At 40.1% G+C, this 25,861-nt stretch overlaps 1 protein-coding gene across 3 annotated transcripts in view; it reads right to left on the minus strand.

Annotated features, from left to right (window-relative positions):
- Positions 1 to 25,861, minus strand: part of LOC110156037 (helicase ARIP4-like) — a 190,056-nt gene that overhangs the window by 74,069 nt on the left and 90,126 nt on the right. Inside the window, exon 1 of one of the 3 annotated variants that reach the window (XM_055165553.1) lies at positions 10,641 to 10,877. The exons of the other annotated variants lie outside the window; for them this stretch is intronic. Coding sequence (XP_055021528.1) covers positions 10,641 to 10,644 — 4 coding nt within the window. The 5' untranslated portion in view covers positions 10,645 to 10,877. Of the gene's footprint in view, positions 1 to 10,640; positions 10,878 to 25,861 lie in introns of those variants that run through there. 3 annotated transcript variants of the gene reach the window in all.

Consider the following 25,861-nt stretch of genomic DNA (forward strand, 5'->3'; position numbering starts at 1 on the left):
AACCAGGACTAAACCAGGACTAAACCAGGACTAAAACCAGGACTAAAGCAGGACTAAACCAGGACTAAACCTAGGACTAAACTAAACCAGCACTAAACCAGGACTAAAACCAGAACTAAAACCAGACTAAAACCAAAACTAAAACCAAGGACTAAACCAGGACTAAAACCAGGACTAAAAACCAGGACTAAAGCAGGACTAAACCAGGACTAAACCAGGGACTAAAACCAGGTCTAAACCAGGACTAAACCAGGTCTAAACCAGGACTAAAACCAGGACTAAAGCAGGACTAAACCAGGTCTAAACCAGGACTAAAGCAGGACTAAAACCAGGACTAAAACCAGAACTAAAACCAGGACTAAACCAGGACTTAAACCAGAACTAAAACAAGGTCTAAACCAGGATTTAAGCCAGGGCTAAAACCAGGACTATAACCAGAACTAAAACAGAACTAAAACCAGGTCTAAACCAGGACTAAACCAGGACTAAAACCAGGACTAAAGCAGGACTAAACCAGGACTAAACCTGGTCTAAACCAGCACTAAACCAGGACTAAAAACCAGAAAAACTAAAACCAGGACTAAAACCAAAACTAAAACCAAGACTAAACCAGGACTAAACCAGGACTAAAACCAAGACTAAACCAGGACTAAACCAGGACTAAAACCAGGACTAAAACCAGGACTAAACCCAGGGACTAAACCAGGACTAAACCAGGACTAAACCAGGACTAAAACCCAGACTAAACCAGGACTAAAACAGGACTAAACCAGATCTAAACCAGGACTAAACTAATACAATACTAACAGTAGGTGGACATAATTTAAAGGCAGCAGTGTCTCATATAAAAATCATTTCTCTGTCAATAATATTTTTTATATGGTCAAATAAAGACTGAACAAACATGAATTGAACATGAAACATGAATTTTTCATGCTTTCAAAAAGCATGACAATATCAAGTAATCCAAAGTATTCAGATTACATTACTCACTTTAAGTAATTTAATGGATTACGTTACAAACTACATGTAATCTGTAGGTGAATACATTTTAAAAGTCACCTTCCCAACACTGAACATAAACCATGGAAGCCCTTTAATTTTCTTAATCTGACCCGCAGACCTTGAAGAACAACAATAATAATAATAATTTTCAGTGTTTTTCAAAGTCGTTTCAATAAACAGTAAACACCGTGGGACTTGAAACACAGATATTTTGTTGTTATGCTTTGTAATGATTTTCAATTATGGGATATTTTAATAACATGGGATTTGTTTTCTTCATATCCCGTGTTATTTTTTTCTCTTATGAGGTGGATTGCCAAAAAACTCCATCCATCTGCTCCTGGTCCGGCCTTCCATCATCAATTTTTAGAACCTTTTGTGGCCCTCGAGTCAAAAAGTTTGCCCACCCCTGACATAAACCATTATCCATTTATTAGTGCACAAAGTTGGGCATGTGCAGTAGTAAAATTAATCAAATTTTACTTATTCAATACAACACAATACATATAATTCAGAAATCCCTTGGCGAGTTACTTGGAAGGGGATGGAGAGCTACAGGTTGGAGACTCCTCATGTACAATATTTGCATTTTAAACAGGGTCCCTATTATGGATTAAAGTGTTTACCAAAATGCTGCATATAAGAAGTTCAAAATGTATAATGTGAGGAAGGGACGAGACACAATTTCCCCAAAACGAGACGAGATCCGGGTCCACGACAAGAGACAAGATGAGATCTTTGCATATTTCCCGATACAATTTCACAATTCAGTTTTCCGGTTTATTTGATTTCATATTTTTCCATTTTAGTGTTGCTTTTTGGAACTGTAAGAGATGTAACTCACCAACACGTCACTCTTTTTTGTCCAGTCCAAATGTAAACAAATCTCACGAGATCTTTTTTTTCATTTATGCACCATCTTGTGGCAATTTTGGCTGCGTTCAGACTGCAGCCTGAAGTGACCCAAATCCGATTTTTTGGCCCCTATGTGACTTGTATCTGATCTTTTAATGACAGTCTGAACGACACAGATCTGATTTTTTCAAATGTGACCCAGGACACTTGGATATGTGCTCCTGAAACCGATACATATCTGATCTTTTGACATGTGACTTCAGTCTGAACGGCCAAAGCTCATTCATCCACCTACACGTTATCAACAAGCCACAAACGTCACTATTCTGCGCTGAAGTAGGCGAAAATTGTTAATGAACTCCGTGTCACTGAAGTGAAGCACATCACCACTCACCACTCTTGGCTCCGTCTCCACATCCACACGTTCCTTTCAACGGACGTCGCTGCCGCTGTCCCACAAAACACCACGGCCAAAAACCTCGTCCTTCTCCTTCTCAATCTCCTCCTTAAAACAAGTAAGTTGTTCATGTTCTGGCTCCGGTACGAGAGGAACTTTAAAATCTCCAGGTGCTCGATGCTGCGTCCATGTTTGGACAACTTCCGTAAACACAGAGCACGCTCGCTGCGGTTGACGTCGTCGTGTCTCCAGTGCACATGCGGGACACTTTTGGGGAGTTTAAAGTTCACACTGGAGTCACATACAAGTCACATTTAATTGGAAATGTGAACGACCTCGCAAAAACATCGGATTTCACAAAAAAATCGGAACTGAGCGTTAAGCCCTGCAGTCTGAACGTCGCCTAAGTCTCACGAGATCTTGTGGAACGAAATAGTTAGAACTAAATTTCCACAGAACTAACACACCTCAGAGAATCGCGGACATCTGGCTAAAAGCAAATACGAACTTTAAAATCAGAAAAGAGCTAAAATGTCACTAAACATTAAGCATATCATTTATTTGAGTTGTTGTTTTGTTTTGTTTTTACTTAGAAGTGTTCAAAAACTAAACGTGGGTGTGGTCTTTCAGATTACAGAGTGTTTGTAATAAAATGTCGAGTATTTGAGGAATCCCAGTGACTCCCCGCCAATCTGGAGCAAGCAGCAAAATAAACTCGAGCGTCGATAAAAACACCAGATGTTATTTTTGAGCTAATTCCCCAAGTCAGTCGCCAACAGAACAAAATATACACTCACACTTTGAACTACCGGTAGAGTTTTTTTTTTCTTATATCAAAGGAATTACAGGTTTTGGATCAGTTTTTGTTATTTATTTATTTATTCTTTTACTTATGATGATTTTTTTTTGTGTGTGTGTGTGTGTGGTAGTTTTGCCATTTGGGCGCAATATGTCACTTTTCTGATCCACCACTTGCTTGTCTCCATGGAGATGTTTTTATATCGCTTTGCCTGGAATGTTCCACAATATGCCATTAAACTTATCTATCCAGCATTTTATTCATTCGAGTTATTTTATTGTGTATTGTAAAACATGACCTGCGACTTGGCCCTGTTGGCGCCGCCTGCTCGTCTCCATGGAGATGGATTTGTTTAAAGCCATACTATGGTACAGGGACGGACTGGGACCAAAAAAAACAAAAAAAACAAAACAAAACAGCCCTGGACTTTTCCCCCACAAATAAAGTTATAAGTTGAGTTAGGGTTATAATTTGAATTGATAATGAATAATTTCAATAAATCAATAATGAAATAGTTGAAGAAAACACACAAAGATGAACTACTTCTTTTTATTTTATTTATTTATTTACTGTTATTTTATTTTATGGTTTTTGCTTTGATTTTGATTTTTATTACTGGTTTTATTGTTTTAGGGCCAACTTTTAGCAATTTACCTTTTTGTTTTTATTTTATGATCTGTGCAGCACTTTGGAAACTGCTTTGGTTGTAAAATATTCTATAGAAATAAAGTGGATTTGGATGAACAAAAACACCTAAATCACTTCATTTCAGAGTGACTTAGTTTTTTTTTTGTCTTTAACCTTTTCCCTTCTGCTTTTCTCCTTACGTTTTCTGTTCTGATCTTTGACATGTGCTGAAACCAACGAGTAACCTGCTCTTTTTGTCGCCTTTTAGGCCTATGCAATTTATGCTTGACAAATGGGTAAATTAGCGCCCTCTGCTGTTAGTGCGGCAGAGGGCCGATAGTCCGGGCGGCTGTTCTGGACTTTTCCAGAACGCACAGATTGCCACTCCGCCCGTTAAGGTATAAAATGATAAGCAAAGCGATAACATCTCCATGGAAACAAGCAGGTAGTGGAACTCTGCAGCAGAAAAGTTACAGTGCAACTTTAATTCTTGTTTTTCAAGCCCCAGTCTTCAGTTAAAATGTCTGTCTCTCTCTCTCTCTCTGTGTGTGTGTGTGTGTCTCTCTCTCTCTGTCTGTCTCTGTCTCTCTTCTCTGCCTGTCTGTCTCTATCTGTCTTTGTCTCTCTCTCTGTCTCTCTCTTTGTCTCTCTTCTTTGTCTCTCTGTCTCTGTCTCTCTCTCTCTCTCTCTCTTTCTCTCTGTCTGTCTCTCTCTCTTTCGCTGCCTGTCTCTCTCTCTCTGTCTCTCTCTTTGTCTCTCTCTTTCTTTCTCTGTCTCTCTCTCTGTCTCTCTCTTCGTCTCTCTCTCTCTCTTTGTCTGTCTCTCTCTCTTTCTCTCTCTTTTTCGCTGCCTGTCTCTCTCTCTCTGTCTCTCTTTCTTTGTCTCTCTCTTGGTCTCTCTCTTTCTTTGTCTGTCTCTGTCTCTGTCTCTCTCTCAGTTTCTCAGTTTATCGTTCCCTGTCTGTCTTTCTCTCTGTCTGTCTCTCCCCCTCTCTCTCTTTCATTGTGTGTCTCTCTCTCTCTCTCTCTCTGTCTGTCTTTGACCATCTCTCTGTCTCTCTCTCTCTGTCTGTCTCTCTTCCTCTCTCTCTTTCTTTGTGTGTGTCTCTCTCTCTCTCTGTCTGTCTTTCTCTCTCTCTCTCTCTCTCTGTCTGTCTCTCTTTCTCTGCCTGTCTCTCTCTCGGTTTCTCAGTCTATCGTTCCCTGTCTGTCTCTCTCTCTCTGTCTGTCTCTCCCTCTCTCTCTCTTTCTTTGTGTGTCTCTCTCTCTCTGTCTGTCTTTGACCATCTCTCTGTCTGTCTTTCTCTCTCTCTTTGTCTGTCTCTCTGTCTGTCTCTCTCCTCTTTCTCTCTCTTTCTTTGTGTGTGTCTCTCTCTCTCTGTCCATCTTTCTCTCTCTGTCTCTTTGTCTGTCTCTCTCTCTCTCTTCTTTTTTTCACTGCCTGTCTCTCTCTCTCTCTCTCTGTCTCTCTCTTCTCTTTGTCTCTCTCTTGGTCTCTCTCTCTTCTTTGTATGTCTCTCTCTGTCTCTCTCTCAGTTTCTCAGTCTATCGTTCCCTGTCTGTCTCTCTCTCTCTGTCTGTCTCTCCCCCTCTCTCTCTTTCTTTGTGTGTGTCTCTCTCTCTGTCTGTCTTTGACTCTCTCTCTCTCTGTCTCTCGTCTTTCTCTCTCTCTCTGTCTGTCTCTCTCTCTCGGTTTCTCAGTCTATCGTTCCCTGTCCGTCTCTCTCTCTCTCTGTCTCACTTTCTCTGTCTCTCTCCTTCTCTCTCCTCTTAACTCTCTCTCTGTGTCCTCCTATCTCTCTCTCTCTGTTTCTTTCCATGTCCATCTCTCTGTCCTCATATCCCCCCGTCCTCTTATCTCTCTCTCTCTGTCTCTTTTGTCTTTATTTCTCTCTTTACACCTGTTCATATCACAAGACACTACTATAGTTTTCAGCCACTCCCCAGTGTAAGCTCAATGTTCTCTGCCATAAAGTATAAAGGAAGATTAATTGTACGTATGGAGCTTGTACAAACACGCTGTGGTTCAAACGGTGTCAGTGCCCTCACAGCGTCAGGACACACGAGTTAAAGTTTGAACCGCAAATATGTCACATGATCCACTGAGGCACATACATCCACCTCAGGAATGTTAAGGACAAAACAAAAGAAAAAACAAAACACACAACGTCAATGAACTCCGGGACTTACGGGTGTTACGGGTGCATTGTGTAACTTTTCCGGTCGAGTGGAGCGTCCGTCAAATGTTTTTTCTACACGGAGACGAAACCGGGTCGTGTTACAGGTCACATCTGCGGAGAGGCAACCCCGCTCACAGCCTGTTTTTCTACGTACTTGTGCGCTACTAAACCGCCTGCAATTTAATTAACGTAAGTCAGAGCTGTTTAATGTCATACTGCGGAATATTCCAGGCAGAGCAACGACGTATCCATAGCAACAAGCAGGTGACGGAATAAAGTTGCTCCAAGTTACCAGTCAGATCTGTGGAGAGGCTTAAAGGTGCAAAAGGGTCCGTCACCTGCTTGTTGCTACGGATACGTCGTTGCTCTGCCTGGAATATTCCGCAGTATGACGTATCCATAGCAACAAGCAGGTGACGGACCCTTTTTGCACCTTTAAGCCTCTCCACAGATCTGACTGGTAACTTGGAGTAACTTTATTCCGCCACTTGCTTGTTGTTGCTACGGATACGTCGTTGCTCTGCCTGGAATATTCCGCAGTATGACGTATCCATAGCAACAAGCAGGTGACGGACCCTTTTGCACCTTTAAGCCTCTCCACAGATCTGACTGGTAACTTGGAGTAACTTTATTCCGCCACCTGCTTGTTGCTACGGATACGTCGTTGCTCTGCCTGGAATATTCCGCAGTATGACGTATCCATAGCAACAAGCAGGTGACGGACCCTTTTGCACCTTTAAGCCTCTCCACAGATCTGACTGGTAACTTGGTGTGACTTTATTCCGTCACCTGCTTGTTGCTATGGATACGTCGTTGCTCTGCCTGGAATATTCCGCAGTATGACATTAAACAGCTCTGCCTTACATCAATTAAATTGCAGGCGGTTTAGTAGCGCACAAGTACGTAGAAAAACAGGCTGTGAGCGGGGTTGCCTCTCCGCAGATGTGACCTGTAACACGACCCGGTTTCGTCTCCGTGTAGAAAAAACATTTGACGGACGCTCCACTCGACCGGAAAAGTTACACAATGCACCCGTAACACCCGTAAGTCCCGGAGTTCATTGACGTTGTGTGTTTTGTTTTTTTCTTTTGTTTTGTCCTTAACATTCCTGAGGTGGATGTATGTGCCTCAGTGGATCATGTGACATATTTGCGGTTCAAACTTTAACTCGTGTGTCCTGACGCTGTGAGGGCACTGACACCGTTTGAACCACAGCGTGTTTGTCTGCCTGGAGTATTTCACAGTATGACGTATCCATAGCAACAAGCAGGTGACGGACCCTTTTGCACCTTTAAGCCTCTCCACAGATCTGACTGGTAACTTGGTGTGACTTTATTCCGTCACCTACTTGTTGCTACGGATACGTCATTGCTCTGCCTGGAGTATTTCACAGTATGACGTATCCATAGCGATACGATACATACCTCGATACACAGGCCACGATACGATGCATACCTCGATACACAGGCCACGATACGATACATACCTCGATACACAGGCCACGATACGATACATACCTCGATACGCAGGCCACGATACGATACATACCTCGATACGCAGGCCACGATACGATGCATACCTCGATACGCAGGCCACGATACGATACATACCTCGATACGCAGGCCACGATACGATACATACCTCGATACGCAGGCCACGATACGATACATACCTCGATACACGCAGGCCACGATACGATACATACCTCGATACACAGGCCACGATACGATACATACCTCGATACACAGGCCACGATACGATACATACCTCGATACACAGACCACGATACGATACATACCTCGATACACAGACCACGATACGATACATATCTTGATACAGTGCACTTTCGATTTGTTATGATATATTTCAAATCGATTCAATACGGTTCAATAAAAAATAAAGGCTAAATCGCGGCGCACAAAACACAAACATTTTAATTCCTCAAAACAGTAAAAATGTCAAATGTGTCGCATATATGAGTTTCCTTTCACTCCACAAGCAACAAAACTGTAGCACTGTAACAAAATTATTTAGTAAAACACACCTCAAAATAGTCTTGGTGAAATATCGATACAGCAGCCCACGATATCGATACTGCATCATCACATTAAACGATACGATATATCGATATTCCGATATTTTTGCACACCCCTAGATGAGTGTGTCTGTGGGTGTTTATCGCTGTGCGGTCGCTGTCTGCTCCGTGTGTGTTTGCGTGCGCTGCGGGTGGTGCGGCTTTATAGTTTACTAAAGTCGTGCTGGGACACCCGAGTGGATTCGTGTATGGGGCGCACTGGATTGTGGCGCGCGGTCGTTTTTTGATGCGGTTGGAGGCTTAAAAGTGCCTCCTATAGCTTGGAAAATACGGTACATAGTGCAGCTTTAAAGAGTCACATATCACAGTATTTTCTGATCTATGCTATGATGTTTTCTCATCACAAACACACCTGGAGTTGTGTTTTGTTTCATTCGCACATGTTTAACATAAAAACCCTGCATATTTAGACTCCGTTCCACCTTGTGACGTCATGTGGTAATACAAGAAGCGCTCCACTGTGTTTTAAAACGCCATACATTAGAAATATTTGGATAATTTCAGCCCTTGGAATTGTCAACCTCTACTAAACAAAATATTTTAAGTAGATGTTAACTTCAAAACTACCACTACATGACATCACAAGGTGGAAGAGAGCATTTTGAGCTTTGGAGAAGTAGACAGACTAATAATAAAGGGTTACTCAAACATCTGTGAATGAAACAAAACACAAGTCAACACAAAAATATAGAGACATTTTGAGAAACCTGCTCAAAACGTGAATATTAAATAGCACCAAATCTAAAGTAGGTCATTAGTTGCGACTAAAAGCACAACTAATCGAGATTAAAGGGCCTGTTCCCGATCTCTTCCACGTATTTGAGAAGCACAGATAAGTCCACTGTGTTCTGTCTGTTTCTAATTATATTGTCCGATAATCAGGAAGTGGCATTATGATGGGAAAACTCCACGCCGGCCTCTGATGAGTTATGAAAAGCTCTTAGGTCGTCGCTCGGAATAATTAGGATGCTCAGAATGTTTAAGGTAAGTGAGGAATAACTTTGGACGACTGCCGATTGTTTAAAATGAACTAGTTCTGTTTTCACAATTAAGACAATAAAAGGTACAGCGTGTTTTTCTTTAATGTTTCACAGTATGACGTTAAACATTTAGGGTTTTCCAAAACTTTTCCATGACTTTTTCATGACCTAAAGTGAATTTTCCAAGACTTTACGGCACCTACATGTGTAGAATTGGTCAGATTTTAGGGCTAAATATGCAATGTTAACCGTTTCTACTCACTTTATGGATTAAGTTTTATAGTTTTTTAACATTCAAAACACTGTCAGTGCATTTATTGTCGTCTCTTTTAAACAAAAGGCGCAGACGTTCAGAAATAATCTTAATGACCTAATGATAACTTAAGAGAACATTAGAGTTGAGTCAAAGATATACTAAAATTCCATTACTTTAAATGACATTTTCAGTTTCCATGACTTTTCTAGGATTTCCATGACCGTGGGAACTCTGAATCTTTCTATCTTCATGGAGACCAAGTCAGACGAAGTTACAGGTCAGATCTATGGAGAGGAAACCCCACTGACAGCCAGAATTCCTGTTTTTCTAGGTATTTTTGAGCTATAAAACCATCGGTAATTGAATAAATTTTAAGGTAGAGAGCTGTTTAATGTCACACTGTGGAACATTCCGGGCAGAGCAATGACATCTCCATAGAAAAAACCAGGTGACAGAGCCCAACCAAAAAGTTACATAATGCACTTTTAAGTCAAATTTAAAGCAGTTTTAACTTTTCTTTCACTACATTTGAGAGCAGGTATCTGTACTTTCTACTCCACTACATTTTTTTTTACTGAAGTGAAAAGTAAAATGTACTTTTCATATTATTTTAGGGGTTATTTTTATTTTTTTTCTTATCCTGACTAAAGCTTTTGAGGTCAAGCTTTGAGCAAACAAAAATAAACAGACCTATACAAAATTCATATCACACTTTTGACCAAAATCGGTGTAATTTTTAATCAGTATCACTACACTTTAACAAATTAACAACTCTGTCAATATCTGCGTCAAATACTTTTACTTTTAACTTGAAAAGTACATCTTTAAACTGGTACTTTAATACTTTTAATTAAAGATGCACATATCTATAACGAGGGAGACGAGCAGGTTACAGCACTACACTCCATTACAAGCCGGATCTGTGGAGGGTCGCCCCTATTCACAGAAGTAAGTAAAGTATTTTTGAGCAACACAAACACCCATAATGATGCCATACTGTGAAATATTTCAAGTAGAGCAATAACATCTCCATGGAGACGAGCCCTCCACCTGAAAAGTTACACAAAGTTGATTTTTTTCACGCGATACTTTTACTTGAGTCAACTTTCCACTTCTGTATCTGTACTTTTAGTGAAGTATCAAAGCTGAGTCCTTCATCCACCAGTGTTTATATTTCATCTCTATTTTAACTTCTCCATATTCACAAACAGGGCACTTTCTCCGTTCCAACTTACTCAGCGTTCATTTCATAACAAGGCATTATGAAACCTCCGACTAGACCGGCATTTCTTCGGATATAGGTCAGTGTGGTAGAGAGACTTGCCATTTAAAAGCTCATTTGAATTCTCTTAAAGCGCTAGCCCCGTGTAATTAATAAATAGAATTAACTCAAGAGGGGAAATTGTGAGAAACTGATTTAAAAAGTTGGCTCAAAATGTTCACTCACCCATGACATGCGTTCCTCAAAAGTTTGCTGAGTTGAAATTATCCATCCGTGTCCCCAAGCTCAGATTTGATCCTTAAATTAGAAGTGTAAAAGCGGCGCAGTGCGGGTGTAAACATGTACTGTGAATGCTCGCGGTGAGTGAGTCTAAACCCCGACTAGCTGCGCTCTAAATGGTACAGAAAGGCCAATGGGACAATTACAAAACAATGCGTCCATGAAAGCTGCCTGGAGCTGCCGTGCGTAGAGAACCCCCCGCTCCCGACGCGCCGCTGCTTCCTGCCTCCCTCGCCCCTCCCGCTCCCCCGTGTGACGCGCTGATGTCACCAAGCCCCGCCCACCGCAGAGGCTGCCTTAGGTAACAGGGGTAAGGAGGTGCGAGGGCTCGGGAAACAGGAGCAGGGCAGAGGAACCGGGGCAAATGACGTGACGGGGGAAGATAGAGGCAAAGGGTTCTGAATTTTAATGATTATTATTTAGTTTGCAAAATATAACTTACTAAAACTGATATTGTTTGTAGTTTTCAAACAGCTACAGCCTCAGTAGAGCTCAGCAATTCAAGGCCTGAAGTCATCCAAATGATTCTAGTGAAGGTGTATTGAGTTCAAAAACGTAGTGGAGCACCTCCTGTATCACCACATGACATCACAAGGTGGAACAGAGTGTTTTCTGTTTGAGAGAAGAACTCAAAGAAGTCTAAATACGCAGGGTTTGTGTTTTAAACAGCTGGGTCCGGTCAAGCAGTAACAGAGGGAAACAGGGGCAGATTTTTGACATTCAAATGTCTCTTATTCAGAAACTAGAGGGACTATTGAAATAAGTAAAGTTTCAGAATGTAGGAAAGAGTTACACTCCAACAGGGTCAAGTTAAACCTGTGATATTCTTTCAAGCTGTTGACAAAAATTTTTAAAACTCATGTCGGTAACGGAGGGAATGAAATATGCAGCACTTTTTGGGCAATAAATCCAAACAGTGATAACTCTTGGTTCTCACTTACATATCCTTAACAAACTGGTTTGAATATTTGCTTCATATAGTTTTCTACCATATGGTACAAGATTAGGCTGAAAAACCTCTTACTTTTTGAGTAATGAGATTTTTTATTAAGAAAGGTCATGGTAACGGAGGGAAAAGTAACAGAGGGAAAATTGTGCAAACAAGTAGAAGGTGCAGGATTTTGCATAATTTGTCAACTTTTTTCTTCCAAATACTTTAATATTACTTAAAAATGAAAGGAAACTATTTCTATAAAATATGTCAGTCCTTCCAAGCAAATTTTTTATCATTTTAAATACTTTTTTTTTTTTTTTTTTTAAATCGTGTACCTTCATCAACAGTTCAAAGATGGAATAACACAAGATATGATGAAATACATCCATTTATTTACATGATTTTCAGGTCTTTGAAATTTGGGAAATAATTTTTTGTTCCATGTTTCATACATGGTCTGTTTAAAACATATGTAACTTTAGAACCAAAAATGGTACAGAAAAAAGGTCAACAGTTTCATAAACTAGAGTACATATGTATCTGTTCAATACATTTTTATATCAGATGCATTAACTTGAATTTTTGGCCTTGTTGTTTACTTCTGCTTGACTGGGCCCATATCCCATGGTTTATTTCAGCGCAAAAAACATGAAGAAATATGTTTTTTACTTGAATTCTTGGGATTATGATGGAAATAATTCACACCAAAATCTTGTCAAGGTATTTTAAAAGCAAAAAAATGTCTTATCTAAAATTATATAACCCTCTTCAAAATATCACAATAAATATTATACCGTGAGATGTACATCGTGATAATATCGTACCGAGAGATTTGGATATCGTTACATCCCTAATCATTATGTTGTAGTGCCTTTGGGATACATGTTTACATAAATAATTCACTGCTGACTAGAGACACATTAGTTACATGCTCATCTATGTTCAGTGTTCAGTTTTCAGGTTTGTGCTCTAAATACAGGACAGTCGCGGTCCCTTTAAGACTCGCTGACGTTTGAGGCACGCTGTTCTGTTTACCGTTATCAGCCGTTTTGTCGTTTTTGTGAGTTCGGTTAATAAAGCAGCACACGACTTTCTGTGTCTGAAATGCGAAAAGTTGTCGGCTCCTTTCTATTACGCACAACTTCCATAATGTTTTATTTTGCTCATTTAATATTACGATATTCATCTAAATTATTTAATAAAAGAAACTTGTACCAAAATGCCGAATCCTATGTGTATCACCGATTAAGAAAATAAAATTGGAGAACGAAGTAAGTACAGAGCAGTGGGTGAAAACTGGGAAATAAGAGATTAAAAAGTGGTCAGACATCTACAAATCACTCCTCATAGATACATCAAGAATCTCAGACTTCTGGTCATTGCGCAATGCATGCTGGGAAGGACTCTCCAAAAAGTGAGCATCAAACCGCCATGTTTGATTTCCCAGTGGGATGCGTCTATTGACAAAGCCGATCTTTTCTAGTCTTTTGAACCATATCACTTTTGTTTCTGGTTCTGATATTGTCATATTTTAGTTCTGGGATTCGGACATCGTTAATTGTGTGGTTGTTGGATCCTAACAGTGGAAAACGGCTCGAGAAATGTGTTTGCGAACTTCATAAATGCAAAAGGGAATCAGATGTGTGTGACTCAAACCTCTGTTCAAACTGTTTCCCTTCCCAACAGAATTGAAAAATAGTGAAAGGCGAAGGTGATGACGTTTCCCGTTTACGTGACTTCCGTGACTGCGATGCCGAACTTTTGCACCGCATACGGACTGAACCGGGACTGATCCAGGTCCAGACCAGAGCGGGACTGAGACCGGGACCAGACCGGGACCAGAGCGGGACTGAGACCGGGACCAGACAATGGACCAGACCGGGACCAGGGCGGACTCCGAGCTTTGACTCCGAGCTCCACGGGGTCCGAGCCTCAGCTTCGAGCTCCGGCCCTGCCGTGGGCTCTGAGCCTCCGGTCTGGTCCCGGTCTGGTCCTGGTCCCGCTCTGGTCCTGGTCTGGTCCCGGTCTCAGTCCCGCTCTGGTCCCGCTCTGGTCCCGGTCTCAGTCCCGCTCTGGTCTCGGACCTGGATCAGTCCCGGTTCAGTCCGTATGCGGTGCAAAAGTTCGGCATCGCAGTCACGGAAGTCACGTAAACGGGAAACGGCCGTTATCCGTTTTTTCCATTCTTCATTTAAACACAAAATCGAAAACTGAAAAAACGAATTGTTATCCGTTTTTTCATTTTGGTTTTGGAGACAAATAACGAAGAAAACGGTTGTTTTTTCGTTTTCTTATTTTTAGTTTTATATTGAAAAACGAATGAACGAATGATACACGGATTGCGATGGGCAGGATTAATACACAGGAAGGACGAAAAAGGAAACCGTTTACTGCCTAAATCATCCTGAGTTTGCAGCGAACATTTTGTATGTGGAGCGACAACAAAACAAAACCCTGATCCCTCATTCAACCTTGGAACGAATTTAAAAAGTCAACGCCAAAGCAAAAGGCACCAGCTGTTCACCAAGAAACACCTTCCACTGCAAAGAGACCAAGACTTAATGTTGCTGTAAAACTACAAGAATAATAAAGTTCAAGCTCAGCCTGTTTGTCTTCTACACGTCTCACTTAACAAACAGGATCCCTCTTTGATGGCGCAATACAAATGTTCGCTGGAAACTCGGACTGATTTTGGCAGTCAAAGGTTTCCTTTTTCGTCCTTCCTGTGTATTAATCCTGCCAGTCGCCTTCACCTTTCACTATTTTTCAATTCCGTTGGGAAGGGAAACACACACATCTGATTCACTTTTGCATTTATGGAGTTTTCAAACTTCCAAAGTCCATTTCTTGAGAGGTTTTCCGCTGTTAGGATCCAACAACCACACAATTAACGATGTCCGAATCCCAAAACTAAAATATGACAATATCAGAACCAGAAACAAATGCGATATGGTTAAAAAGACTTGAAAAGATCGGCTTTGTCAATAGACACATCCCACTGGGAAATCAAACATGGCGGTTTGATGCTCACTTTTTTGGAGAATCCTTCCCAGTATGAATTGCGCAATGACCGGAATTCCGAGATTCTTGATGTGTCTATACAACTTCAAGAAGGTAAATGAGAAAGGGAAACAAGTATACAGCTCTGAAAATTAGATTTACTGTTCAAAATATCTATAATATAATCACACATTGTTATTTTGCGCAAGGCTGCTACTCCACAGACACGTAACTTGTCCGTGGAGACGTTTAATGCCATAAATCAGAACATTCTGTCTACGCAAAGCACGGAGCCAAATAGGTGTCACGCCCTCCACCCTCCCGACGAGCTTTACACAACAAAGCATTTAGTATCTCTCCCTTCCTGACGCCTGTGTTGGACGGCGCTAATGTGGAGAAATCACAATGGAACGAACTCCTGCGTCACTAATGGGGGTCCAGGCACCAGCGGTCTACGTGACTCAGACTCCATCTATGACCCACGGCTCATCTTACCTTGGAAAACGCAGGATACAGCATTAAAAATATTAAAAACAAACATGCCATGAAATCTGATGCAATAACTAAAGCGATGTTAAAGGTCCTATATTACACAAAACTGATTACTGCGATCTTGTTATGTCGTGTTTTAATGCTACTTCATCGCAAAAAGAGCTGGAGTTGTGTTTCGTTTCGTTCACACACGTTTGGGTAACACTTTATTATTAGTCTGTCTACATTTCCAAAGCTGAAAATGTCAAATTCCACCCTGTGATGTCATGCAGTGGTAGTTTTCGGCTCCCTTTTACCTTTATTTTAGCAGAGATTGGCAATTTCAGGGGTGAATTTAACCAAATGATTCTCGTGAAGGTGTGTGGAGTTCGAGCACTTCCCGTATCACCACATGACATCGCGAGGTGGAACAGAGACATTATAACATAGATCAGAAAACAGTGTAACGTGGGTCGTTAAAGAGACTCTGTTAAACAGCATGAGGTCGGGCGTAATAACGTTTTTAACATGAAGCGTACATGGGAGTATTACAACTTGGGCTGTGCTGGTTATGTAACAGGATTTCATAATAATGGGGGAAGTGAAAACGTCTAAATGTCTCCTCTGCCGCTCAGATAGTTCCTGTTGTATAGACAAACAGATTCGCAGTTAGAGTGTGTAAAAGGTTAAAGGGCTATTACGGCATTTTCCGATCTATGTTATAATGTTTCCTCATTACAGACACACCTGGACTTGTGTTTTGTTTCATTCACACGTGTTTGACACACAAACCCTGCTTATTGACACTGACTTCTGCTCTCAAATGGAAAACACTCTGTTCCACCTTGTGATGTGGTCATACTTAAAGTGCTCCACTGTGTTTTTAAACTCCACACACCTTCAGAATCATTTGGATCATTTCAGCTCTGGAATTTCCAATCTCTACCGAATTAAAGCTAAAAGGAGCTATTAACATGAAAACGTCCACCTCATGACATCACAAGGTGGAAAGAAGCATTTTGAGCTTTGGAGATGTAAACAGACTAATAATAAAATCATTATCACAAATATTTTGGTCAATATTGAAAAGATCACGATTATTTTTTAGTTACACGATACATTTCTCTCTCAAAAAAACCAACACTTTTTTATTGATAATTTACGCAAAACTTTCAAATTGAAAATAAATATAAGCTACAAATATGTACCTATATATGAGCAGTTTTGTGAAGTATAAAACATAAATAAAAAACTCCACACACCTTCACTAGAATCATTTGGATCATTTCAGCTCTGGAATTTCCAATCTCTACAGAATTAAAGCTAAAAGGAGCTATTAACATGAAAACGTCCACGTCATGACATCACAAGGGTGGAACGAAGCATTTTGAGCTTTGGAGATGTAAACAGACTAATAATAAAAGTAGGGCTGCTCGAGTATGGAAAAAAAAAAAATCATTATCACAAATATTTTGGTCAATATTGAAAAGATCACGATTATTTTTTAGTTACACGATACATTTCTCTCTCAAAAAAAACACACTTTTTTATTGATAATTTACGCAAAACTTTCAAATTGAAAATAAATATAAGCTACAAATATGTACCTATATATGAGCAGTTTTGTGAAGTATAAAACATAAATAAAAAATATCAAATGAAGAAAAGAGGTAGGGCGCTTTACTGGGTCATAAAAGAGTAAAAAACAGCAGTACAGGTGCTCAACGAGGGTTAAAACAACAGTCTTTAAACAGAAAATTACCCTTATTGGAAAATGTAAAAGTGGGCAAGGTACAAACCCGGTCTTTGCCCTGACGAAGACCATCTTGCTGGTCGAAACGCGTTCACTGTAAACCCAAATAATTTCCCTGAACTCAAAAAAACTGAGGCAATCGATTACCTCAATTATTTTAAATTGATAAACTTAAAAGTCACAATCTTGCAGAATTTTAAAAGTTGGATGGTTTTGCTACTTGTACCTTTTGATAACAGGTAAATTAAAAGTGCTCATTTAGATCAACTCAAATATTTGCAGTTAATATGACTCATAGTTTTCTTATTTATTCTTATTATTTCTTATTGTGACTTAAATTTGGGAGTTTTCAAACCACTAGAATAAGACACTTTGAAATTGTACGGCATTTACATGTACTATCAAAATTAATTTTATTTTTAAATCATCCCTACATGAAACAATAGAAATAACTGGACTTTATGATTCTTAGTGTTTAATTACTTCAATCTACTAAACTGTACCTCATCTCTGTTTTTAAGTTCCGCTCACTTATACCTACAATAGTTCCCTTTGATGAAAAAATATGAGCTAAAATTACTCAAAAAGAAGAACACGTTACAGCAACCTGACATGATTAAGTTAGTAGGACTATTTATAAACTTTGAGTATACACAACTTAATCGATTTAAGTACTTTGAACATTCGGGTTTACAGTGTTAGCATTTCTTCATGCAGTAAAGGACTTTTAACAGGCGAGTTTCAGCTGACGTCATTGTTATTAAAAGCCCGCGTTGCTGCTGGGAAATATTTTGGTCAGAGGCAAGAAACACGGTAGCGTCAAACACAGTGCGTAACCTCGCGTATTTATCCCCGATAACGGTAAATTCCTGCTGCATTATCGGATGCACAAATAGAAGCACGGAAGAAGGAAAATGTCTTTTTCGTATTCTGAGTGAAAAGAACCGCTAACGGTGAATTAAACGACTTTCAAACATTCGCAGAGCAAACGTAGAAGATCCTAACAAACCGTGGACTCCAACAAGTTCAACAACACATCGAGACTCTTGGAGGTTTTCATCTTTTCTGCTGTGAATGGCCCAGGAGTTTCCACCAAGTCATTGTGGATATCACCCAAGTGAATATTTGTCCAGGTAGTTGGTGATTCTGACCAGAAATTTGGTTTGTTCCACCTTTTGTCGGGGTTGAAAATTGTGATTTGGCTCCGTCGATGCTTATGACCAATTTCTGGTCAAATGGTCTTGGGTCCTCTGCCGTTAGAGTGGATAAATAACCGGGATCAATGCCCTTTACGTGCTTTCTCGCTCCGTCCGTCATGTTGAATTAGTGTTTACTGCCGCCGACCAAAATAATTCCCAGCATGCAACGCGCACTTTTGTCAACAATGAAACTCGCCTACATATTCAGTCAGAGTGCCTCGGGTTTGTACCTTGTTCACTTTTATATTTTTCAGTAAGGAGTAAACAAAATATACTTTGAACATAAAATAAGGAATAAAACAGGGGTGCTCAATACGTCGATCCCGATCTACCAGTCGATCGCCAAGGTCGTGTGGGTAGATCGCCGTGTCTTAGTACTCATCTCGGACTCGATCGCGTTTGGACTCGGTCTTGTCTCTCACTCGAGGTCTGACACTCAACAAGTGTGATCATATTTCATTACGGCCGCTGCTGTTGGTAATAAACTTGTAGCGGGTGCAGGAGCGTGTGGGGCGTCTCAGTGCAGCCTGTGCGCTCATTTGAAACCCGCGGAGACTCTACGGCGCATCACAAACACACACGCTCCCTATGCACGGCTCATCAAAATGAGTCTAAATTTGTGTTACAGTGTTGGCACAAAGCAGGTCTACAGCATAGAGCAGATCTACAGAACAGACCTACTGCCACATTTGGCTGAAGTTTGTCTAACAAAAGCACAAATGCATCTGTGTTTGTCACGATGTGCGTTTGGTTTGGTAAACGTGCAGAGGCTGGTAAATATCACTGCAAAACCAGAAAAGAATGAAACTCCAGTTTGGAACTTTAAAAAAACAGGTTTAAAAATCTTCCTTCACTTTTTTCACAGTTTTGTGTAAAGTGCCAGAGGAAGTTCTCTTAAAGAAGAGGTTCTCAAACTGTGGGTGAGGGTCCAAAAAAGGGGCACAGAGTGTTTCAGTGCAGTTTGCTTGGTTTTGTATTAGGTAGATCATTTTGACTTGGTCATTTTGTAAGTAGCTCACATGATGAAAAAGTGTGAACACCCCTGGTATAGAAGAACATCAGTGTATCCAAAATAAACTATCCAAAATAATATCCAGCTGTTCTACAATCTCTATATTTAAGAAATAAAATGAATATACTTATTTATATATATTAAAAAAAACAAACAAAACTGAGATCAAAACTCAATTAATTGCACAGCCTGAAATAAAAGGTTAGTCAAACATGTGTGAATGAAGCAGAACACAACTCTGGGTCTGTTTTTTAATGAGTTTACACTATTATAACACGGCTTAAAAGCTCACAAGAGTCCATCTTGTGTAATGTACGACCTTGAAGAGTTTCTGTGATCTGAAAATCACTTAACCCTGGTACATCTCTGCAGGTACGTACTCCAACTCTGTTAAATGAAAGGTTTAATCATGTGAACTATGTATGAAGAACAACTGCTTGAAACTTTTCCTTTTGAGTTCAAGTACAATATAAGTACAAGTACAAGGGCTGGACACAATACCACAAGATAATACACGAGAATTATGTTGAAAAGAATGAGACAAGACAGAAAAAAATGTAACATAACTTATAATTTAAAAATGGAAGCGGTTCAGTAGTTTTCTTATCTCTATATGTGTAGTTTTGCTTTTTTTACTGTAGCTTTAATGAAACTACAGCTTCTCAGGAGTTTAAAGATTTGCATTTTGACAATATCCGACATCGTTTCAGCTTCATGCAAAAAGCCTCTGTACACTAAGTACAGATTACATGTACCAGAGTTATGTAATCAGAGTACAAATATAACTGTAATATAATATAACTGTATTCAGTTACAGTTACTGTTTCAGTGATTGGATTACAGTTACTTTGCTGAAATAAATGGATTACATGGCGGAATGTTCATGTTTTCACATTTTGGACTAAACCAGGACTAAACCCAGGAATAAACCAGGACTAAACCAGGTCTAAACCAGGTCTAAACCAGGACAAAAACCAGGACTAAACCAGGACTAAACCAGGACTAAACCAGGTCTAAACCAGGTCTAAAACCAGGACTAAAACCAGGACTAAAACCAGGACCAAAACCAGGACTAAAACCTGGACTAAAGCAGGTCTAAACCAGGTCTAAACTAGAACTAAACCAGGACTAAACCAGGTCTAAACCAGGTCTAAAACCAGGACTAAACCAGGTCTAAAACCAGGTCTAAAACCAGGACTAAAACCAGGTCTAAAACCAGGACTAAAACCAGGACTAAACCAGCACTAAACCAGGTCTAAACCAGGTCTAAACTAGAACTAAACCAGGTCTAAACCAGGACTAAAACCAGGACTAAACCAGGACTAAAACCAGGACTATACCAGGACTAAACCAGGTCTAAACCAGGTCTAAAACCAGGACTAAACCAGGTCTAAAACCAGGACTAAACCACCACTAAACCAGGTCTAAACCAGGTCTAAAACCAGGTCTAAAACCAGGACTAAACCAGGACTAATCTAGGACTAAACCAGATCTAAAAGCAGGTCTAAACAATATGACACTAACAGTAGGTGGACATAATTTCAGGCAGCAATGATCTCATATAAAAATAATTTCTCTATCAATATTATTTTTAATATGCTTAAGGAAAGACTGCACTTTTTATTGTCTATTAGCAAACAAAACATCTCATGTTAAGATTTCCTGGTCTTTGTTTCTCTACAGCAAACAGTTTCTTATTCATAGAGACTTGGGCTCAACAGACAATTTGAAGAGAACAAACAAGAATTTTCAGAATGTGGTTGCAACATTCATGTAGTTTTAAAAAGTATAACAATATCAAGTAATCCAAGGTATTCAGATTACATCACTCACTTTTAGGTAATTTAATGGATTATGTTACAAACTACATTTTGGGGTGTGTAATCTGTAATCTGTAGGGGATTACATTTTAAAAGTAAGTTCCCAACACTGAGTATGGGTGACGTCACACTTCCTTAGTCCACCTCTTTGTACAGTGTGTGGTTTTACTGTAGTCTGGCAGCTGCAGTGAGCCGTGTCTGTGGAGCTGTTGGTGTTAACAGTGTGTTAATGAGTTTATGGAGTGTGACTGATGTGGCTTCACTTTGGGCAAAACAAACCTGACATCCTCACCTCACAATGGTAGACCACATTTTACACTCTCTTTAATTCATCTCAGTCTTTTAATTCAAACAGGATTATCTGACAAGTAGATAAATTGTTATGGAGAACGCATTAGATAAGCGCTGGTAGAAACTGAAAAATGAGTCTGAAAATTACACAACTGAAAACTAAGCCATGTTTAAAACTAAAATATAAAAATATTTATATATCGTATGGTTTAATGTGACGATACAGTATCGATATCGGGGACTGCTGCATCAATATATCGCCAAGAGTATTGTCATTTTGTCTCTATTTTTGTTAGCCTACTTTTAGTTACTAGTTTCTTTTGTTAGTTTTACCTTAACAATTCTTTTAAATAAATTACAACTTTAGTTTTACCATTTTACATCTTTTTTATTTTGTTACTTCCCCTGTCCTGAGCAGAGCTGGGCTGTAACAAATGTTAGTTGACATATCGAACGGCCGTAACAAGTATTTTTTGGGATATTTTGCTGAATTATTTTCTTACAGCGCTACAGTTTAGTTGTTTGTTTAGACCAGGGTGCTCAATATGTTGATCGCGATCTACCAGTCGATAGCCAAGGTCGTGTGGGTAGATCGCCGTGTCTCGTCTCGGACTCGATCGCGTTTGGACTCGGTCTTGTCTCTCACTCGAGGTCTGACACTCAACAAGTGCGATCATATTTCATTACGGCCGCTGCTGTTGGTAATAAACTTGTAGCGGGTGCAGGAGCGTGTGGGGCGTCTCAGTTCAGCCTGTGCGCTCATTTGAAACCCGCGGAGACTCTACGGCGCATCACAAACACACACGCTCCCTATGCACGGCTCGTCTGCGACAGCGTGTGCCCTCGTGTACCAGCGTGCATCACAGGGCAGGTTCAACTTCCTCAACATCCTACCTGTCCATCTGCCTCACGTCAGCACGCCGCCCCTCGCCTTTTCACGCTCTCGCTCCTTCCTGCGTACAGCGAACACAAGCCCCTCCCACAGTGCGGCTGATTAGAAGAGCAAGACCAAACGTGAAGCAAAAACCAGTCTAAATTTGTGTTCCAGTGTTGGCACAAAGCAGGTCTACAGCATAGAGCGGATCTACAGAACAGACCTACTGCCACATTTGGCTGAAGTTTGTCTAACAAAATTGGCTGTGTTTGTCACGATGTGCGTTTGGTAAATGTGCAGAGGCTGGTAAATATCACTGCAAAACCAGAAAAGAATGCAACTCCAGTTTGGAACTTTAAAAAACAGGTTTAAAAATCTTCCTTCAATTTTTTCATAGTTTTGTGTGAAGTGCCAGAGGAAGTTCTCTTAAAGAAGAGGTTCTCAAACTGTGGGGGAGGGTCCAAAAAAGGGGCACAGAGTGTTTCAGTGCAGTTTGTTTGGCTTTGTATTAGGTAGATCAGTATGACTTGGTCATTTTGTAAGTAGCTCACATGCTGAAAAAGTGTGAACACCCCTGGTTTAGAGGAAGGAAACTCGTTTATGTGACACATTTGACATATTCACAGTTTTGATGATTAAAATGGGTGTTTCATATTCAGTTTGCAGAAGAAGTGGTTTAACACTTAAGAGTTTTAGTATCACAGCCATGATTTAGCCTTTATTTTTTACCAAACCGTATTGAATCGATTTGAAATATACTGTATTGAACTGTAAGCTCACTGTATCAAGATCGGCATAGGCAACTTCTTAATGATACATAGCCCTATTTCTCTATATTTAAAAAAATCTGAAATTAAAATATATACACACAATATGAACTACTTTAAGCAATCTAATGTTCAAAAAGTCAAATTTTATATTCAGACTTTTAATAATACATATTTAGGTTGTATTTATATTTTAAAATAAAGCATATGAGCATGGAAGTCTAAAAAAAGAAATATGCCAAGACTAGAAATCTTCATTTATTAATCAAAATTATTGATAATATATACCTTGATTGATTGATTTTTAAAAAGAATTTATTGTCCACACACGTTTCATGTAAATACACTAAATACTACTATAACGAATACTTCTTCTCTTTGTACAAAACATATTTTCCGTGGACTTTTGGCACGATCACTCTGAGCTGGAACTTGTCATTTCTAAAATTATCTTCACACTTTGCCACTTCGCATGAACTGAATGTTCTGTGAGCAATGTACAGATCGCCATGGAAACCCAAACCCACAGATCAGACGCACTTCTCTAATGCGCTATAAAACACGCAAGAATAATGTAAAACAATCAGTAGAAACAAATTTAATAGGACAGATAAACATAATTATATTGATATAATTACATCAGAATCTCATCATTTTCATGAACCCAGTCTCACACGTCTTCTCCTCTTCGTGTGGAATTTGTGTCTCTACTCTCCCACGATTCCTTTAAAGCTGCCTTGTAAATTCTTGGTTGTAATCGGCTTTTAAACACGCTTTTGTCACCTTGGCATTAGTATTTCACATTTCCAACTTAAAAATAATTTCTGCATTCGGTGAAAACGCTTCATAAACTACACATAGTTAGAGCGCGAGGAGAGAGGCAGGAAAACTTTCAGGTTTTTGATCTATGACGTAACAATCTGGATAAAATTGAAACGGAGTGATTTCTGAGCACTCAAAGAAGTCCACTCCGTAAACAGTATTAAAGAAGGGGCATTTTGTTTCTATGATGCTGGATTCATCTGTCGGTTTCACTTCGTAGAAACCGTTTGACCTTAGGATTGTTGGTAGGCGGGTACTTTTTTTTATTTAACCAATTGCTGCTGTTTGGTCGTGACGTATGTAATGTGCCAAATCCCGTAGGAAGGAGGGCAATAACGTCTTTCCGCTTGATAAAATTCAAACATTCTTCTTATTCCTGCTTTAAATCCTCGATCTCGGGAATTGTTGCCAACACAGAATGTCTGTCTTCGTCTACATCCATCTCGACGCTTTGTTTACTGTTGTGCTGTACCACAAAAAAGACCCAGACAGATGTTTGAGTTTGACGTCATGGCTTCACAGCTCTTCACTGATTGGCCAGTGCGCAGGTCTACAACTTTCGAGGCTTTTGCAAACCCTCTAGTGTATTCCGATTCGTGACCTAGTCGCTGGAGTGAAATGAAACTGAGCTGAGACACTAAGTGGCGCCAGTCTGGTTAATTAACTTATATTATATTATTAGGGCAGCAGTAGCTCAGTTGGTAGAGCATTTGCCCACTGATCTGAAGGTTGGCGGTTCGAATCCAGCTCTCAACATAAAACATCACAGGTTGAGCGGTCAGATCCACTGACCCACAGGTTGGCTGGTGTGATTCCAGCTCCCACAGATGAATGCTTGCCGTTGTGTCCTTGGGCAAGACACTTAACCCACCTTGCCCACAGTGTCTGCGTACACTGGTGTATGAATGTGTGTGTGAATGCCTTGTAAAGCGCTTTGAGTGCCTTGAAGGTGGAAAGCCTATAGAAAAATGTGACCATTTACCATTATTAACTTTAATTTAGATCACCATGTTACCTTTCAGTGTTTTGAAAATGCTACATTTGCAGAAAACAATGTATTAACATGTTTTATAACGTTCACTTTCGTTTGCTTCCCATGTTAAGTCACTCCCCCTTCATAGCGCTGTCAAAACATGATCACTGTGCATCCCGCTAATGAAATGAATGGTCATTGCAGTAAGTTGTTGCGCATGTTTTTGTAAAAGTTTGTGTGTGTGTGTGTGTGTTTTTTTGCAGAATTGTCATGTGGGAGCTTGAACAATGGGCAGAATCTTACAGCTAACCATGAGGAGGGTGTGAATAGGGCCCAGGGGAGATCACTATATTACTCAAACACACATTGGATGACACCAAAAACCTCTTCAGGCATGTTTTTGATTATAGGGAACAGCATTATAACATGATAGAACGCTCAAACATATCTTGAACAATATCTAACACCCATAATAACAATAGCTAAACTTGAATGTACTAAAGATATTAAACCTGTACAATCCTGGTCTACTGGGACATTTGAAAGCAGGTCAAGAGCACCCACCTTCCTCGCTGTCCCAGAAACAGCCCCAGCAGTGGCAGCATGTGTCTGTGTATTTGAGAAGCCATTACTCAAACAGTGACAGTGAGAAATGAACCGAGAGCCCTGAAAAATCCCAAAATAAAACTGGCCTCTTCAGCATCACAGTTCTAGGTCAGACCTCTTTGGGAGGTGTTGATTTTATTATTTTGTATTTTTTGTAAGGAGGTTAGGGGTTGGATTCCTCTCTGTAGGGCAAAAAGTAATTCTTAAAAAAAAAGTTATTTTTGACCAAAAAACACCTGCAAAATAAAAGTCAGTAGTGTGGAGGGTGAAGAGTAAGGAAGCGAAGACAATCCCCTGAGGAACCCCGACACTTAAGGTAGGGATGTCCCGATGACATGTTTTTGCCCCCGAGTCCGAGTCCTTTGATTTTGAGTATCTGCCGATACCGAGTCCCGATCAGATACTTCTATAAAACATTATAAAATGAACTAAGAGCAAAGAATAAGATCCAGGATGTGTGTGGGGGATCAGATTGTGTTCATTTCAATGTGTAGTATTTGGGCTGAACTTGTGAAAAATCAAATGCTCCCACACACCGCCACCACATCCACAAACCCACAGCGGAGCGCGGTCCCACATCGGTCCCACATCGGTCCCACATCGGTCCCACATCGGTCCCACATCGGTCCCACATCGGTCCCACAT

This window comes from Boleophthalmus pectinirostris, unplaced genomic scaffold, assembly GCF_026225935.1.
Source record: "Boleophthalmus pectinirostris isolate CB_2022bp ecotype Guang Dong unplaced genomic scaffold, ASM2622593v1 HiC_scaffold_8, whole genome shotgun sequence".
Lineage (NCBI taxonomy): Eukaryota > Metazoa > Chordata > Actinopteri > Gobiiformes > Gobiidae > Boleophthalmus > Boleophthalmus pectinirostris.